A 17,958-nucleotide genomic window follows, 5' to 3' on the forward strand; every position below is an offset into this window, starting at 1 on the left:
GTGCGCCCGGGATTACAACATTTTCGGAAATTTCTGATGGACAAACAGATATGGACCTTAAAATCAAATGAAAAACAAATTAGAATGGAAAGTATTCACGGGAAAAAATGAACACGAACATCTTAAAAAAAAATCTTGAAAAAAACGAAATAAAAATACCATTCTCATCTTAATATCAGTGCACTGACGAGCAAGTTGAACGGCAAGTCTTGTAACTTCTTCACTGGAATCGGCAATAGCTTTAGCGCAGTCGATGAGATCTTTTTTGGTCCCTCCTTCACCGCGCACAAGTTGACTTAATCTAGCCATTAATATGGCCATACGTTTTGCGGCCGCAACAATTTCATTCTCATGACTTGACCACTGACGCAGTTCCTGATGCAAATTATGAGCGGCACTCAAAATTGGCTGACTAGATGCTCCGGGCAATGGATATCTTTCCCAAAAAGCACGTGTTTCTTCTTCATCGTCTGTCTCTGGTGGAGGTGGTGGACGAGGTGGTGGACTGATTTCCACTGGTGGTGGCGGTCTCGGAGGTGTCGGTATATCTTCTCTTATGTACACTCGGTCGTGAACTACTGGGCTGGTAGGCGCTTTTGGTGGTACCGACTCAATCAGCATGTTTTGACTAGGTGGTCGTGAACCTCCCGCACCTGTTATTGCATCACCCACTTGCCGTACGGCCGACAACAAGTGCTCATTTGCATCACGCCAACTCTGTGCATTACCACCATGGCGAGGATTCAGTGCCACCTGCTTCGCTTGATTCACCATTGGAGGAATCGCTAAAATGCATTATATGAATGGTATATTGACAACATATGTTTTGCCTGGTCAAAATTCAAAGTGATATTTAACGATAGCTCGCAGAAAACCTTAAAATATTTGAATTTTCTAAGAAAAGCAATAAGTGAACCAGAATGAAGATGCTGAGCCGCATTGTTAACTCTATGCACAAAGCTTGGTTCTTCTGAATTATCTGCTTCATTTTTGGCCGTCATGAGGACACGATTCCCAAAGCGTGCTATTTGCGATGTATTGTCCACCATTTGTTGCGGTTCATTATTTCGAATCGCGTTCTCACAATACACTGTATATTGTCTCATTGCTTGTTCACTAGCACGAATGAAATCACCAGTGTCGATGGCATCATCAACATGAGAACGAAGTCTGTTCAAAACATCCGTATATTCGCGTCGTAAATTATCGAAATGCTGATTGGCTGAATCGCTGTTGTTGTGCAAACGTATTTTTCCGGCGTTGATCACTTGTGGCGTCATTGCATTCACCTGTAGCGAAACAGTCCCTTGAATGAATCTGAGAGAAAGTTTTAGAAATGATAAGGAGACTAATAAACTTAGTGGAAAGCAAACGCAGGCCAAACCTTAACTGTATACTAACATATTCTCCCCTCCTCCAAACAAAAAAGCAAACGATTTAAAACATAAGAAATATCTAAACTTTCCACATATGTAAATAACCTGAATTTGAATACTCCGCGAAGGTAGTTCATGAAGGGAGCAGGATCTCCTTAAACAGCTACAAATTATGAATTTGAAAATTACATGCCTGATTTGCTGTTTCAATTATAGCTTCAACGGTCTTTTTATTCTTGCATGGACCACATTTGGCAACAAGCAGTGCTGTATTTGCACATCTGGAGCTGTGATCATTCAGGTTACGCGCTTTTTCTTCAAAGTTCAATTCACGATTAAGCATTGTTGGTGGTGCATATACAGCATCAACAAACTGCTTCAGCGGTGTGCTGATATCAGCAAAGTCTTCAACGACCCGGTCAGTAATTACTTTCTTCATGAAGTCTGCCAATTCGCGCAATTTATTACGTAACTGATTGCGTACAGCATGCGCTGTTGGAGAATTTCCAAGACCGCGACGTTCCAAATCAGCCAATTGATCCGCAAGCCGATCGATTTCTACACAAAGATCGAGCAACTTAGCACGTTCTGCAGGTGGCAGTAAGTCGCTGAGATTACGCGCTTCATTTGTCATTGCTTTTACGGCTTGCAATCCTGAAAAAAATCATTATTTACAGAAGTGAAATACGGAGTTTATATTATTAAGCACATAGCTAGTAATTCAAACCTAGCGATTTTTGATTTTCGGACAAAATTCGTTTCCAACTTTGATTACTTCGGTGAATATCCATTTGTTCCCAAAGTAACAAACAAAAAGCGTGCATCGAAACGTTAAATGAAAACGAGTCTAGCACTTTAAAAAATGTTTCTTAATAAGTTGCAATTGAAACTACTGAGGTACACGAAATTTAGCAGTTAAGCTTGCAGTATCAGCAGTTACTCTATATCTGGTCCGTGTATAGCAGAATCTTCGCTACATATTAATGATAAACTACCTAAGCCATCATCGTCAACTCCTGGATTATCTAGCCACCTGAGTGCCTGTTCAAGACGTCCTGCAACGGTATGTGCAGGATGCGCACCACCAGTTCGTTGGGTATTCGTAAGTGCACCAGGTAAAATACCACTAATTTCTTTTGTACCAACAAGTTCCTTCAATCTATTTGCACATCCATTGGCCAAACCGTGGCTGTCGCCACCCTGGCTACGCAATTCACAAAGTGAATCAGTCATCGAGGTGATGTCACCCACTGTACGCCTAATGAGACGAGCATCTTCCGGTAGTGCTCGTGCAGCAATTCGTTCAGAATAATCCACAATACGTCGTATTGCCTTTTCACCAGTAGCACCAGCGCGACCACGTGGATCAGCAAGCCAATCCAAAGCTGAGGTAAGAAGACTCTGTGCAGCATTAAGAGCCTTTCTCATAACAGTGACATTATCACTGTCCCATTCATCTTCATCGTATGTCGTTAACTGCAACACGCGGATTATTTCATTCATTTCATCCGTCATTCTTTGCGCCAAATAATTACGATTTTCTGCTGCTTCCTGCTGCCCGCGCTGAGATTCTTCCGTGATTTGAATGAATATCTTCATTGCACAGATCATGATTGGTGAAAGAGTTTTCACAGTATCCATACACCTTAGCAATATTTCGCGATGAACTTGATGAGTAAGCTCCTTTTCCCTTGCATCAATATTTCGTGAAACTCGAGTTAACCAAGGACTGATATCCTGAAATCGTACACAAAAGTAAATATTGAAAATGAAATTGCATCGCAAACAATTTGAAATATTATGCCTCTTCCAATATAGGAATGCAGTGACACATCAGAAACGACAGTAAAGTAATTTACTTTAACAAACTGTGCCAGATCATCCATGCTCTCAATTACTTCAGCGACAGCCAAATAGTCAAGAACTTTACGGCAACCACGAATAATTTTTCGCACTTCGGACTCATCAAAGCATAGCAATAACGCAGATGTGCCTTGCAGAATGCCTCTAGCCCCTTCGATTAACTTTTTTCTCGCAACGCTAGAATATGGATCTGCTTTGAGCATATGGCAAGCATCCTCCAACAAACGAGAGCTAGCTTCTACTCGCTGTAAAGCTGGTGGCATATCTGCTTGTAGAATTCGATCATCCGACGAATGACACGTATCATAGCCAACCTAAATTCAAATTGTGACAGGAAACAAAAATTACCACAGTAGAACACTTCAAACCATGGTACTTATTTAATAAGAAATAGGTGTAAATTGACCGCAATCTTGAAAAGTATTGGAGTGAATGAGGATACCTTGATGAGATTATCAACCGCTCGAGATACAGCACCAACGGGTCGGGTAAGATCTGGCACTGCATTTCCATCTTCGGCTTCTTCATGAAGAATTACCAAACGTGATACCTGTAACGAGTTCGGAAATCAACTTTATCATACTTGATTAAATAGTTTTCATGACAAATTTTTGACCTTTTTTTGCTAATTTCCAACCACTCTGAAAAGCCACGATATAAGTCATTATAAATTATAATGCTCCGAGTTCCTAAAATTTTCTGTGCAGTTAGATTAATGAAAAAAGAGCTCACGTAAGAACTAAGTTGGGAAAAGAGAAAAGAGACCGTTTTATATTTGCACTTCTATACAGAATGGCAATGTAATACATCATAAATTCCATCCAAAGTATATACGTAAGGTGGGACCCTCTCAACAGTCATCTAAAAATGTGCAGATTATACGACAAAAAAACTATAATGGCTAAAGTCTTCTTCAAACGTTCACCACAACTTCATATTGGGAGTATAACAAAGACATGTCTTTTGTTCACATCACAAATAGTGTGTACGATGCCGTTGCACGCAAATGCATTTTCAGGTCCAAATTTGCACAGATATGAACACCTGTTAGAAGGAATAATTCAGTTCAACTCCCCATGAATTCGTTCAGTCTGTTTCAACAAAAAATTCTGAAGAAAAGAAAAAAAAACTCGAACAAAACACCCATATTTCGGCAGAAACGAATCAAACAGACAGCATCAAAGTAGAAAAACATCACCCGACCATTCACAAATGCAGTATGATCAATGAAAAAAAAAAAAAGTTACATGAATCAAATTTTAACAGAATGATTTAGATTAGAAAACGGATAGGCGAACAAATGATACGTAGCACACTGATCGATATCTCAACTGTCTCTCTGTGACGACTCGAAAAGGCCAAAGGCGACAGTGATGTGTAATCACGAAAACAAGAAGGCATACTACTCCGATACCTTCTTGTACTACTTGTACTAACTACACCGTTCGATTTTTCAGGGAATACAATCTCACAAACCGGTAAATCTCCAATTCTGCCCGTTTGTCTAGTAAAGGTGGAGTGAATGGAATGTGTGATTTTTCACTTTCAGCCCATAATATAATCTCCTTTACACTGGAGACTGTTTTAATGAACTTCGGCAGCGGCCGCAAATTACGGACACGGACGCCTTATGGTCAATGCGAAATACCTCAAAGAGCTCAGGAGAATGTAGAAATTTCAAATGAACGAAGTGCAGCAAATGCAGTAAAGATTATGAGTGCCTACAAAGTAACAAGCAACACATTCCACGCAAGTCCATATGAATGCTCATAATATGATCCAATATGATTCCGAAGAAATCTGGAAATATGGAGCAGCACAATCTCCGGACGATATTCAGGATGTACGACAACACGATACCCTCCTTAGATATCCACCCACTCGTAGTGTATGTAACCATTGTAAGGTTGATTTCAATCTTGGTCTCATTTAGTTCCATCTATGCAACATATTGCGAGAAATACAAGGAACAAGTGGCATCTGTGAAGTAATTATTGTTTATGAGTAATGGTAAGTCACAGCTATGTATAATTATTCACTGCGCCGTGTATGCGAGTAGATGACGAACGACAGCTGAGGGCCGTTGTTTCTTTGAAAAAGCGATGGTGGCAGAACATTCCGTGCACTACCACATATCAGGTGCTATATTTAACGCGATGATGTTATCTCGGAAGATGATGATGAACAGCTGGTCTAACAGCGGTCGGGCTTTTCAGAATTACTCTCTTCGAAGCGTGTGAGTATGTATATGCGTTGCTTAGTGCTAATACAGGGTACAAAATAGCTACCCACCCACACAAGCCTGCGTAAAGTGCTTCTGCTTCTTTCATGTGGAGCAGTAAGTGGCAACTCAATCCGCAGTCAACAATTCACTTCACTTGCAAGTTCTATTAGACAGTTGGACAGAGACAATATATCCACATGTCGAGCAAATACACACACTCACACACCTCCCTTCAGTACACAAATTTAATACGTTGAAGCAGTCTGATCCACAGTATGCATACATCGATTACCATTCAGCCAGGAAAAACAATTAGAAAACTAAATGGAGCAGAAGTGTATCATCTTAGCAAACTGATAAACGAAAATTCTTGTTATGGAGTTATCGAATTCAACTATCGCTCATAATTCATCTCTACCTAACGGCTTAACGATACAATATTATTCATTTTTTCCATAGTGAACCTACGCAAAACCTATGTATCGTCGTTAAATGCACGACAGAATCACAAATTTCAATGAACAGACTTACGCTAGTCACAAGATCGAAATTCCAAATGAATTTTCCTCTTACCACGCTTCAGTCTCCATCAATTTCTCCATTGAAAGATGAAAAACTAAGCTTAAAGATTCCAAAATACTAGAAAAAATATCACACTCCGTAACTCTACAGCTAGGATGGGTGCAATCAAACCGGATAATGATAATAAGCAATGAGCAATCATTCAAAACATTCTCAAGTTGCGTAAATTTGCTAATGGAAAGTCTAATCCAGGAACTCCTTTATCCTTCCAACTCTTCATTCCATAGAAAGTCAAATTTTAGCTTAAAATACTACATAGATTAACCATTATAAAATACTACATAGATTAACCATTATAACTGAGAAATGGCGCTCTGGAATAGGAAGTCCTAATTATAATATCCACATACCGGGAGATGCCTAAACATAATTATTAGCAAATATCACTTTTGAAGCGCTAGCAAAGCAAAACCGAGCTTCTCCTCCGAACAAGTTTATATGTTTGTCCCAAACTGCTTACTTTAATTTCTTCGAAATGAGAATAGTGATGGCTTGAATGTTACCCCAAAGAAAGCTTTTCCACTACAATTGGTTTCCTAAACTGAATAATTAAAAAGTCAAAAAGATACAGAAACGTCAAAGTGATCTAAATGTTGGCAAACACAATAACAGAAATATGTTGAAAATGCTAGGGACTAAAAGTTCGAAATGTGTGCAACGCTGTAGAAAGTAGAGGAAAGTAGATGGTAAGGTTTACCTGTTGTGCCACAGGCTCCAAAATGCCTTCAATGGTTTTGGTATGAAATACGGGCATGATCTCAGCAGCGATGAACCGTGTCGTATGAAGTTGAAGTGGAAAAAAGCGAGGATTTACAACACCAGCTCTACTAGCCTTTCAGCTTTCAGAAATAGAAACAGTAGCTCAGGTGGTACTGATCGTGTACTGATGATCAACTGATCAGGGGTCAAGGTCCCATAACTCTCTGTTACTCTTGTAGCAAATCGCTCGGAAATTGCTGGGATCTCTCCACCGATGATCACCACCGGAGGGGAGAAGAATGAATGGATGAATGAATGAATGAATGAATGGATGAATGAATGAATGACTGAGTGAATGAATGAATTGAATGAATGGACGGATGGATAGCTGGACGGATAGATGGATGGATAGATGGATGGATGGATGAATGGATGGTCGGTTGGTGGGACTCAGTAGGTAGTCGTCGACAACTCTCTCATCACACCAAACCTTATTGCCCGTACTCTTTTCATCTCTCTCTCTCCTTTTCCCATTTTTACCATTTGTTCTAACATATCATGGAGCAGATGCGGTAGCTGACTCTTGCAACTTCCAGATGCTGTTCTCCTCTCTCCACCCACCTTCCCTTTCTCCCCTCCACCATTTCTTGTTCATCATGGCTCGATGTTTTCCCGACCGGACCGACAGTGCAGTCATCGTCACAACCCTGATCCCTCATCACTTGCGGTTGTTGATTGTGAGCGGCAGTAGCAATAGTATTAGTGTTATTAATAGTAGTGACACATCATAACAACATACGATTGTTGCAAGACAAATGAATAATTCTTCGCCATCCCATCCTGGACAGTTCATTCATTCCTACTGTCCATTGGTCATTAGACCGAGTTGTTTGGAATACACTCCTGCTGATCTGGCTGATTGCTGCTTTTCCTGCCTTATCAATGATATTACTGCATGAAACAGTCCCGTATGGGCATAATTCTGCAATGATGAGGCAACAGAAGGATATATCGTGCTATAGCTTTAACAGTTCCATCCATTATATGTCAGTAGAGACTTCAGTGTAGGTCACCTCGAGGTGGTCATTTTCATGTAGTATAAAATGAAGTAGTATTCACGTTGTAGGCAGTGCTGATGGATTTGCAGTTAAAAAGTCCCAGCAGCAACTGATTTACTTCATACATTTCCGAAAATTTTCCACCTTCATATTCCCGATTGTCAGTAGCTTCTTTGTAGCGTTGATTCTGCTCACTATTATTCCGCTGTACAGTTAGGACTTAGGACTGTCCTCATTCCAGATTTGTCAGATTCACAAAAATGCACTTAGCCTTTTACAGTCACAATTCTCTTGATAAATTTAAGTTTCGGCAGAATTTTGAATAAGGTGGCACATTGACGAATTGGTACTGCACATGTACTGACTACTTCATTCCACCCTCCACTTCACCATGTTCCAAGCTAAAGGTTTCAATTCTCGAAAGCATTTAGATCCAAAGATTTAGTTCCTTCTTTTACTGCAGTTCATTGGAGAATTTCCAATTTACGCAATACAATAGGTGGAAACGATTCCAAAAAATTTTTCCTGTTGATGTTATACATTCTCAACTGATACCTGCTGAATCATTCAGAGAGGCTTTGAGAAAGTATCCTCACCAATACTGTTTTCAGAAATTTTCTTCACTTTAAAACAAATGTTATCACTGATAAAAGGAGTGGGTGATGAGCTCGCCAACATAACTGTTTTCGTAACTATTTGTGAGAACTAAATTTAGCACCTTAATTTTTTTACACATCTTTTCGTCGTAATTTTGGCAGTGTTGCGGTGCGTATTGCAGATAGCTTGCTACTTTGTACGTTGAAAATAAGTCAAACGGCAGTTTATCATTTTATTGGAAACTATTTATTTCATTAAACATGTGTGTGTCAGTTCCTGAGATTAATCGGAAATCACATATTGCCGAAGATCGACCATCGAAGTGTCCTTGTGGAATTCTTAACTGAGTTTAATCCTAAAATGTATAGAATATCCGGGACGGTGATGGGAAATGATATTTTTCGGCAGTTACGATCCACAATTATAAGAAGAATAAGTGGCAGCGGCAGCAGCAGTAGCAAAGGTTGAAACAGAAACACGTACTGCTCGGCACTGTCTAGTGTAAGCCAAATAGTTATTGCCAAAGCCATACATTATAATATTGTACCATTACAAGGAACTAAAGAATTTTTTATACCATGCACTAACTGTTACCTTTCGCTGCACCAGGAACTATCGCGTTCTGTTCCTTTACCAAGTTTTTTCCCTCCAGGTTAAGTAAAAAACGTTTCTGTTGCAATCCAGAACGATAATCATGATTTATTTTTGAAGAATTTTTTTTCAAAAATGAAACGATCTCAAATGGCTGAGAGCTAATACATTAACGTATAAACCCATCTGCACTAATCACATTTACTTTTCCTGTTTTGAGTTCAAAAAAAAAATCTAGATGCAGTTCAGAGGTATGTAAAAACGCATCCTTCATAATATTTTCTTGAAATAGTGGAATTCACTTCCATTAAGTGAATGATGACTTCAGCTTTAATCGTTGCCTGATCTTATGCAAAAAATACGTGGCCTCAGAGAAAGGCATTCAGTTCCTCTATTAACTTATGCGTCTCTGAGGACATACACACAAAAAAAAAGAAAAAAAACAATGTCGTACAATATACTGAAGTGTAACTGTCATCATCATCATCATCATCCCCCTCCAGCAAATGTCGCAATCGATACCGCTGGTGATGAATATTCCAAAGCAGTGCATATTTCTAGGTGATATCATCATTGGAAGAATTTAGCAAAATGAAATGGGTTCCGTGTGTGATATTAGAACCAGGCATACTGTTTTGCGGTACGCAAGCCATCACGATAGATTTCAGATAGATTTCTCCCAGAAATATTTCTTGCTTAGTGAAAAAAAAGTCAATTTTGTTTGAGCCTGTTGTATGATTTCCTGCAAATAAATGGAAAATGAGTATGCTGGAGCACGAAAATCTCGTGAATACACTCCATCCACTGCAACACGCAATTGGATGGAGTTTTGTCCGACAACATTCACATTCTGAAATCAGGAAGAAAGATAACTCTAAAGGCTGTGGTTAACGATAGAAACACCACCACAGGCATCAGCAACCCCAACATAGTAGAATTAAAATCGCCATTGCGCGAAGTGCAGTAAGCGACGAGCAACTCATTCACACTCCGGCAACTTTTGCTGTTTTCATTTCGCGACCGTCTTTTGCAGAAGAGGGTCGGGAGTTTGGGGCTGTGGTTTGTAAGTTTGAGAAGTTGGCAATGGTTTTGTTTCTAGACTCATGTTGAGGTTAAATGGAGTTGTTAAGATACGATGCTTGTCTAATTTATGAGTAATTAAAAGATTCAGTCCTTTCCCATCATCATTTACTACACTTTGATGGTTTAGTATCGTAGTACTTTATCAGCGAATAATTTAACTGATATATTGATGACAGGTAATAATTAAACTTTTTTCCTCGCCTTCCTTTGGCTCACAGACAGGTTTTGATCGTTATTACAACTTTCCTTATATTTCAGTATTTGTTCGTTATTCCGAGGAATAGTACCATACGGGAAATAAAGTTAAATAATAAGTGGCAACACTGTTAAACTGTAACTCATTGAAGTTTATTAGCTGAGCATGTAAAAGGAGAGATCTATCGAAGATATCGTGACTGTAGGCGATGCTCGAGAGCAATCGAGTAAAGCTATCTGTCGATCTTACAAAAAAGACTCAGGCCATCGTTGGTAGTTAGATTTCCGATAATTAGAAGAAAGTAGTCCTCGTGTTGCCTTAAAGTACATTATTATGCCGTATGTTTTCGCTTTTTTTTAAATGAAAATGCCTCTAGATAAAGTAAAATGTTTGGTGGAAAACTTCTATAAGCAGTTGTTTGAATCGAATTTGATAGAAGCAATTTGTTGTGATCGAATATGCCTTTGCTTTTGTATGGTGCGCGGTTGGTGTATTCTAGACATATTTCACATCGATATTTATCCGGTTTGCCAGACACCTTCAAACCCTTTAAACTTATCAATCGGGTAATCTCATATATTGATGATGTGACTGGTGCCACAGAGATTCGTGAAGCTCATGCAACGTTAAAACAGGTCATTTTTTAAAATGTTTCTTGAAAATTCAACATTCTCGGAATACATGATAACCATGAACATCGACACACAGTGTTATTACGATGAAACTCCTTTTTGATTCCTCTGTAATCATACTTGAGTCACTAGGTCACAATTGAAACTCAGTGGAAAGTATTTGCGTCTAATACTTTTCACTATGCCTCCATGTTATTTTACCAGGCAAATTGGAAAGAAGCTCTCCTATGTCGATAAACTAAAATGATCCGACAGTATCTAATCTAGTCTATGATGGAATGATTTAATGGTTAACTTCATGAAAGGACGGTTAAAAAAAGATGTACGCACTTCTACATTTAACTTACGCAGAGATAATTGGACTGACGGAATTAGCATGAAGCGAGTTCATGTTATGTAGAATTCTTATTGGGTTGTACTCAGAACAGAAACGCTGATGAATGCAGTTGATAGCACTGAAACTATTTCAGAATGAAAAAAAATTACAAGACGCGCAGGCTTTGCGACGTAAAAAACGCGATGAGTTGGATACGTTACAAATTCGAATGAAAGAGATACACAGTGAACTAGACAGGTTTTCTCGTGGGGATGACAAGTATATCTTGCCTTTTTGTGGGCTATTATTTATCTTCTTTTCAAGTGTGTTTCTAAAATTGGTGTCAATATTTCACTGACTTTGTAGGTATCGTGCTATCGTTGTTCATATGTAGATAGGTAAAATTTTTTTTGCTTTTAGTTTTTTTTTTTCCACCAATCCCTTGTGGAGTTAGAAGTTTTAGCCAGAACTTTGTCTGACATGGTAGAGTAGGTTGAAATATATACCGTTCGGCTGATAATAATCAAGGAACAGGATCGCCATGTGGCCAGTACACCGTTCATAAAAGGAAGTTGGGAGAATAATAAACAAAAACAGCAGTTGAGGATGTGCTAAAATTGCATTTGCTGGTTCAATTTATGTCTACTCTTTCTAAAAACAAATATCAGTGTGAATTTCCCTATTTTTAACATAAGCAGATTTGTCAAAATTCTGCAGGTATCTACGTTTGTTAACCGAAGAACATGCAGTTATAAAAAGTGAGCAACTTTTAATGGCCGAAGTTAGAAAAGCAGATGAAGCCGAAAAAGCGGCATTTGATGCATTGTCAAGTACGCTTCGGACTAGCCGCGCAAAGGAACAGGAACAGTGAGTTTCAGTCTTTTCAACAAAACAGTGAGGTGGTGTTCTTAATGATGCTTTTTTCATTTAGTTTAGGGCGTATGGAAACATTAATACTATGTAATTGAACTTACTTCTCCCCGTATTCTTTTTTCCCATCCATTCTAATGAAATAACTTAGATGAAGTGGCGTGTATTCCCAGGAATTGTGGATTTCAGATCGGACAGAGTAAAAACGTGGACAGTTATAGCTTCCACACTTGGTGCACTATTTGGAATTGTTGGTGCTTGGGTAGCAAATGAAGTTAGGATGCGTAAGATGAAAGAGCTTGTACCAGACTCTGCACTGTTGACACCACTGGTGAAAAAGATGACGGCATTGGTTGAGAAACAGCAGAACGAGGTAAGTATGGAATTGTACTTTTTTTTTCCTCTGTAGATCAAGAACACAAGTAGAATACCACGACTTGTTCCCGTTGATATGTTATTAAACTGGTGGAAAATGTTATGGTTTTGAATAGTGGAGCCTCATCTTGCATTTTCTTTCATTATATTGTACTTCTAAATGGGCTGGAAAGATTTTTCATATCCCTAGCGATAGATAAGGCATTCAACAACAGAACCACCGTCCAAAGGATAGATTCCGTATAGATTGTTTGAGTTCTTTATTAGTTAAATTTTTTTTGCAACATGTCATTTCGCCAGATTTCCTTTAATTATGTGACCAAATCATACCTAAATCTTACTAGCAGTGCTTAAAGATGTTTTACGTTCTGCTATGCCCCTATGATATCACAATATTAAGATGTCAAAATAATGTTAAAAAATAACTAGTTATGTATTCTAGGCAAAAAAAAAACAATTGCAGGTAGCTGCATTTATCACTGACATTAGAGAAGCGATGCATTTAAAAGCCGCCGAAGGGATGGCAACTATTGCCCCAAAAAAAGGCATGACTAATGACGTACTGTCCGAAACGATTTTCAACCTTCTGCACGAACAGAATAAAGTTTTAACGAAGGAACTTGACGCAATAAAACGCTTGATTGCAACAGAGTTAAACTTGAAAGCAGAAACACCAAATGTGGTCTACATTGGCAATGACATGGAGGATCTCCTTAGTAAGTCAGAGAAAAATATTGAATCCAAAATGAAACTGCAGACACTTGTTGAAGTGGTTTTTCTATATACCCTTATAGCTGTGTCCTTACCATTGATATATGCTCTGTTTAAAGGACCTTAGGGCATTGGCGTATAATTCTCGGTGGTTGTGCACTGCTTTCGTTTTAAAACATAACATCAGGCATGTTATTATTGCCTTTACGGGTATTTAAAAATAGTATACAAAGTTAAGCAGAATTAGTTTCATGTCATTTTTGTTTTGTTTTGTTTAGTATATGTATATGTGCATCCGAACTCCACGAGTGCACGAAAACGACAGTTTGTGTTCACTGTATTATGCTGTTTGGTTGTTCAATGCATTATATTGTTTGTAAGTTGCAAATAAAACTGCCCGCAACTCAACTCGAGAGCATGACATCCTAAACAGGGATGTTGCCAGCGTCGTACACCAATACATATGAATCATTTCACGTTTTTGTCAAAACAAGATATGTACTATCCGTCCAAGCCTTGAGTCATGGTAACTTTGCATTATGAGGCGACGATCAATCTCATTTATAAATCGTCACAGGGATACAGTTACGAAACGTGGTAAGTGGACATATGAATTATTCTGTCGAGAAAAAAGAAATCACTTTAAAAGATGGATAGGGATAGATGAACCACGAGCCATAATTCCAATGAATCACAATTAGTAGTCGTCACCGCGGCTAACCACTTCTTTGCAAGTTGGTCGCAACAAAATTGTATGTTCCCACTGAGCAGTGTAACAACCCTTAACATCACATAAAGGAGGATAAGCCTGCACGATACCTTTGTCGCACAAATCCTTCAGTGCCATTAAATATTTCGTCTCTCCCAAACGATCCAGCCACCTTCGACAGAAAGCCAGCGTCCGGAAATTTTTGTTGATCACATTCAGCAAATTTTTCGATCGGGCTAATCTATAATTTTTAAGGAATAATATGAAAACAACTTTCCCAGCATAAAAAAATTTGCCACCCCCTTCCCTTCTCTGCTATAATTTTTTCGATACCCGATATTTTTTAAATAAGGGGAAACACCTGTTTTATATACCAGATAGCTTTATTATTTAATTAACTTCAAGCAAGATGCTAGATTCCAACGATTATGTGTCACTGTTAAGTTCAGTTCATTCGAACAAAGAATGACATCCAAATTATTACAATGGAAGAATGCTTGCAGATACCAGCGAAAGACTTCATAAAAGATAAGAACAATGTTATGCATGACTTCGAAAATGTTCCAGTTCCCTGAGTTTCTTCCTTTGGTTACTGAATACTGGAATCACACTAATGACAAATTGCAAACCTTAATGGGATATGCTCAGAATGAAGATCGTAATCTTTCATATAATGACTGCACTCCATATCATCATGAACATAGCCTTTACCAGTGCTACCGAATGTTTCAATAGCATAAAATTCGTTCTCTTCCATTTTTGTTTGTTCGCCTCCCTATAATACACCCTGCATATATATGCATTTTCACTTTCCAAAAACGACTTCAGCGGAAAAGCTATATTACGACTGCTTTATTGAACCTTACCTTTACTATAGGGACAGTTTTCCCAGCATGAATGCGATATGGTCCTATTGAATGTCCGTTCAAATTCCTGATGGGTTTCACGACATAAGTCCTGCCATCCAGTTCGACCTAATTGGATATCACTTATCACTACAACTAATTTATTGAAACGTTTAAATATGCTGTCAAAGATAAAGGTTTTTTTGTTTCTTTTTAGAAAGTTTCCAAGTATTTATAAAACATCTCCCATCAACGGAACCTCCTGATTACCGATTATATCGTGACTTCATTAGTACCGCGAATATAAAATTAAATATTCATCGACCAAGAAGTTACCTCGTGACTACTCATAACCTCCTCAATTGTCTCGCCGATATCACAAAGGCGAACATCAATACCTGCTTCTCGAATCCCCGCGTTGGTAGCTTCGTGTACTGCATTTACTAAATCATCGAATTTCGGATCGAAATGAAGTGTGAATGCACAATCGATAAGGCGTCCATTGACATGAACACCAAAATCAATTTTACAAACATCACCTTCCTATAATGAGACAAATCATTATTTACCCATTATTCGAAATCGAAAGGAAGAAAATTGGAAAGACAAACTTGTAAAACTGTAGTATCACCAGCATTTGGGGTGTAATGCGCAGCACAGTTGTTTAACGAGCAACCGGTTGGGAAAGCAAGTCCAGCTTTCAATCCATCCTCATTGATCATTCGACGTGAATGCGCTTCAAGACGCTCACTAAATTCTGAACTTTACTACAAAACTGTAACAGTAGAACTACATTAAACAAAGTTGAATGGGATAATGTGGAGTAGTACTGTATAATATTATAGACATCCCTACAGACGTATGTGAAGGGTAATACAATACCATTAAGAAAATTTGTTGGTATTATAAAAACCGAGCAAAAGTTGAGGCCAAAACTACCAGATTTCAATCATTGTCATTCCCGGCTTAATCCAAGACCGTGCATATTTTCGTGTTTGTCTGTGCGCCTCCGCAGCGCGACGGAAGTCTTTGTATGTCTCCTCATACGATGCATCCAAACTCTGCAAATATATTTCATCTGAAATGAATATCAAATTATATTGAAAGAAAATTCTTTGATACCTTTTTCTCTTCATTAGTCATCCGATTAACGGCAGTACGGTCATCAGTCTTAACTATGTATTCACATATTTCTCCAACAGGGAAATTCCCATCGGAAAATTGCTCGTCAACTGGAACCAAATCTTTTACTTCTTCTTCAAACTGTTCCGTAAGTGATTTCGTCTGTGCGGGCAGCGGTTTGTCATTTGCTCCCTGCCCTACAAAAAACAAGTACATATGGGTGCACTTTTAGTTCAGATTCCCAACAAATCCTCGGCTGAAGATCTACATCTATTCAATCTATTTATTTATCCATTAAATTTAGTTACCTACCTTTCCCAGTTCTTTTTGTTGATTTTGCTGCGGCTGCACCTGCTTTCTTACGAGTCTCTAGCTCAACTTCCATCAGTATCGCATCTAAATCATCGAGACCACTGGTTTCTATAAATAATTAATGACTCGTGTTAACTTGGTAAGCTTGTTTTGTGATTTGCTTCAAAGTTCTTTCTTCGTGTTTATAATGACACAACAAAATTAAGGATGATCATACGCTGGAACCATCAAGCCAGCTAAAACCAGGTAATCTAGACACTAAACAACCCAGACAACTGATGGAATAAGCAAAATGGTTTTAAAGGTAGATATCCCTGGCTTTTCCGTAAGAAAAGTTGTGGGTTCACCGCACATTCACGTCAACATCAGATAACGTAATGCTCTGAAAAGACTACACAGTTCTGGTGCTCCTGGAAAGGAAACCAAATAAACAAAAACCTGATTATAAAGATGTTACCATTTATGAAGTGTCAAATTCCTTTGAACAAACCTTTGTTTCTAGGATTTTTCTTCTTCTGAGCATTCATTGCAATATTACGTTCGGATATATCAGACTGAAATACATCAGATTTTATAAAAGTTCATGTGTATAAGTTCCTATACAAGTTCATGTGCAAATAAAGAATAAAAATATCTGATAGTTTCTTGGCTCACGGAAAAAAATCGTTCGACATTCCTCCCATAAACTGTAAGGAATCCCCTACTTGTTGAATAAATTATATACTACAATATATATGGAAAAATTGTCAAAGACCCAATACGTTTTTACTGTCACATAAGAAATAATAAGCAATTGCTAGAATGGAATCTTTGCAGTTCCAAAGACTTCGACGGCCATCAAGAACATTCAGAGGTTATCATCGCTATTCAGGGATTACCAGGATTATTCAGAATTCACCAAATGAGTGAAGTGTAATTTCTCAGTGGTAGCACAGGCGTACAACTGATAAAAGAAAAGGGAGTTTACTCCAGAACTACAAATTAAAATCCTAGAATACAAGACAACCAGTCCGACCCCTCACATTGCAACCTCCAATTTCCGTTCTCTGAGACTACAGTATAAACACTCAGTCACACCACACCTCGCTTTGCTTGCAAACCAAGTCCCGCTGGGTCGCCCTGCACCACCCATAATGAAAGACATCACCTTTCGTTTCACTATAAAGTAGCCCCTTGTGGTCATAGTGTCCAACGCAGGGTGGAAGGTTGTAGCTGTTAGTAGAGGCTGCTAGTTGAGATATTTTAGGGTTGTCATCGATAGTTACAGTGGTGCACCTTTCAATAGCCGTTCAAATGGTTATCAAAGGCAAAAAAAGAAAAAACACGCTCAATCCGCTACTCCTCTTTTATTTTCGCAATAGTATCGAGTTAGTCTTGAAGCGCTTGCCTTACTCATTCACAAATTTAAAATCCCAAATTCTCAATGAAACGACAAATTGGTTATTTTACCGTCTATTCGCTAACTGTGCAGCCATTGCCGTAAAAGATAAACACAGGAAAGGATAAAATAAGTGAAATGCCCGGTGATATACTTTTTGTGAGAACGAAAGGAAATGATTAAGTACCGACATGTTCAAGCAAAAGGTTTTAGATCACCTGCCATCTGCATGAACTAAGCTGTGTAGGTTATTCTGTGTCACACCTCTGCCCCTCTTTCAATATACTAAGCTGCATAAAATGAGGCATAATAAAAGAGAATGTGATGTCCTTCACTAAGCTTTCCTTACGGTGATACAGAGTGACCCAGTAAAATTTGATTTGCAAGCAAGGAAAAGTGTGGCATGGGCGTCTGTGCCG

General features: G+C 38.6%; 5 protein-coding genes across 5 annotated transcripts in view; 2 read left to right on the forward strand and 3 right to left on the reverse strand.

Moving 5' to 3' along the window:
* Positions 1-7,045, reverse strand: part of LOAG_18527 (vinculin) — an 8,715-nt gene extending 1,670 nt beyond the window's left edge. The window contains exons 1-7 of the mRNA XM_020451190.1: positions 6,743-7,045; positions 3,682-3,789; positions 3,236-3,553; positions 2,372-3,113; positions 1,570-2,030; positions 917-1,289; positions 160-785 (exon numbers count right to left, since the gene is read on the reverse strand). Coding sequence (XP_020305051.1) covers positions 160-785; positions 917-1,289; positions 1,570-2,030; positions 2,372-3,113; positions 3,236-3,553; positions 3,682-3,789; positions 6,743-6,799 — 2,685 coding nt within the window. The 5' untranslated portion in view covers positions 6,800-7,045. The remainder of the gene's footprint in view (positions 1-159; positions 786-916; positions 1,290-1,569; positions 2,031-2,371; positions 3,114-3,235; positions 3,554-3,681; positions 3,790-6,742) is intronic.
* LOAG_02876 (hypothetical protein) lies at positions 6,944-7,463 on the reverse strand (the record flags this gene model as incomplete). The annotated part of the gene is made up of 2 exons (XM_003138413.1): positions 6,944-7,292; positions 7,366-7,463. 2 exons carry the CDS (start codon positions 7,461-7,463, stop codon positions 6,944-6,946), a joined length of 447 nt encoding a protein of 148 aa, XP_003138461.1.
* Positions 7,464-9,435: 1,972 nt separating this feature from the next.
* Positions 9,436-10,549, forward strand: LOAG_02877 (hypothetical protein; the record flags this gene model as incomplete). Its single annotated transcript, XM_003138414.1, has 3 exons — positions 9,436-9,551; positions 9,902-10,049; positions 10,475-10,549. The coding sequence occupies 3 exons, from the start codon at positions 9,436-9,438 to the stop codon at positions 10,547-10,549; spliced, it is 339 nt and encodes a 112-aa protein (XP_003138462.1).
* On the forward strand, positions 10,474-13,397 carry LOAG_02878 (hypothetical protein). Its single transcript, XM_020446154.1, has 5 exons — positions 10,474-10,904; positions 11,372-11,496; positions 11,935-12,084; positions 12,277-12,460; positions 12,926-13,397. Exons 1-5 carry the CDS (start codon positions 10,728-10,730, stop codon positions 13,298-13,300), a joined length of 1,011 nt encoding a protein of 336 aa, XP_020303465.1. The 5' UTR covers positions 10,474-10,727; the 3' UTR covers positions 13,301-13,397.
* A 302-nt stretch (positions 13,398-13,699) lies between these two features.
* On the reverse strand, positions 13,700-17,293 carry LOAG_02879 (initiation factor 2-associated protein; the record flags this gene model as incomplete). The annotated part of the gene is made up of 10 exons (XM_020446155.1): positions 13,700-14,123; positions 14,512-14,657; positions 14,749-14,856; positions 15,064-15,270; positions 15,339-15,477; positions 15,667-15,788; positions 15,850-16,046; positions 16,162-16,269; positions 16,652-16,715; positions 17,192-17,293. 10 exons carry the CDS (start codon positions 17,291-17,293, stop codon positions 13,871-13,873), a joined length of 1,446 nt encoding a protein of 481 aa, XP_020303466.1. The 3' UTR covers positions 13,700-13,870.
* Positions 17,294-17,958: the final 665 nt, after the last annotated feature.

This window comes from Loa loa (genome assembly GCF_000183805.2).
Source record: "Loa loa unplaced genomic scaffold supercont3.346, whole genome shotgun sequence".
Lineage (NCBI taxonomy): Eukaryota > Metazoa > Nematoda > Chromadorea > Rhabditida > Onchocercidae > Loa > Loa loa.

Excerpts from the sequence above, each read along its gene's own strand:
- LOAG_02878 (XM_020446154.1), top strand. The coding sequence starts at position 10,728 with ATGCCTTTGCTTTTGTATGGTGCGCGGTTGGTGTATTCTAGACATATT. Across the intron at positions 10,905-11,371 it reads CTCATGCAACGTTAAAACAG|AATGAAAAAAAATTACAAGA; the intron begins GTCATTTTTTAA and ends AAACTATTTCAG. Across the intron at positions 12,461-12,925 it reads TTGAGAAACAGCAGAACGAG|GTAGCTGCATTTATCACTGA; the intron begins GTAAGTATGGAA and ends AAACAATTGCAG.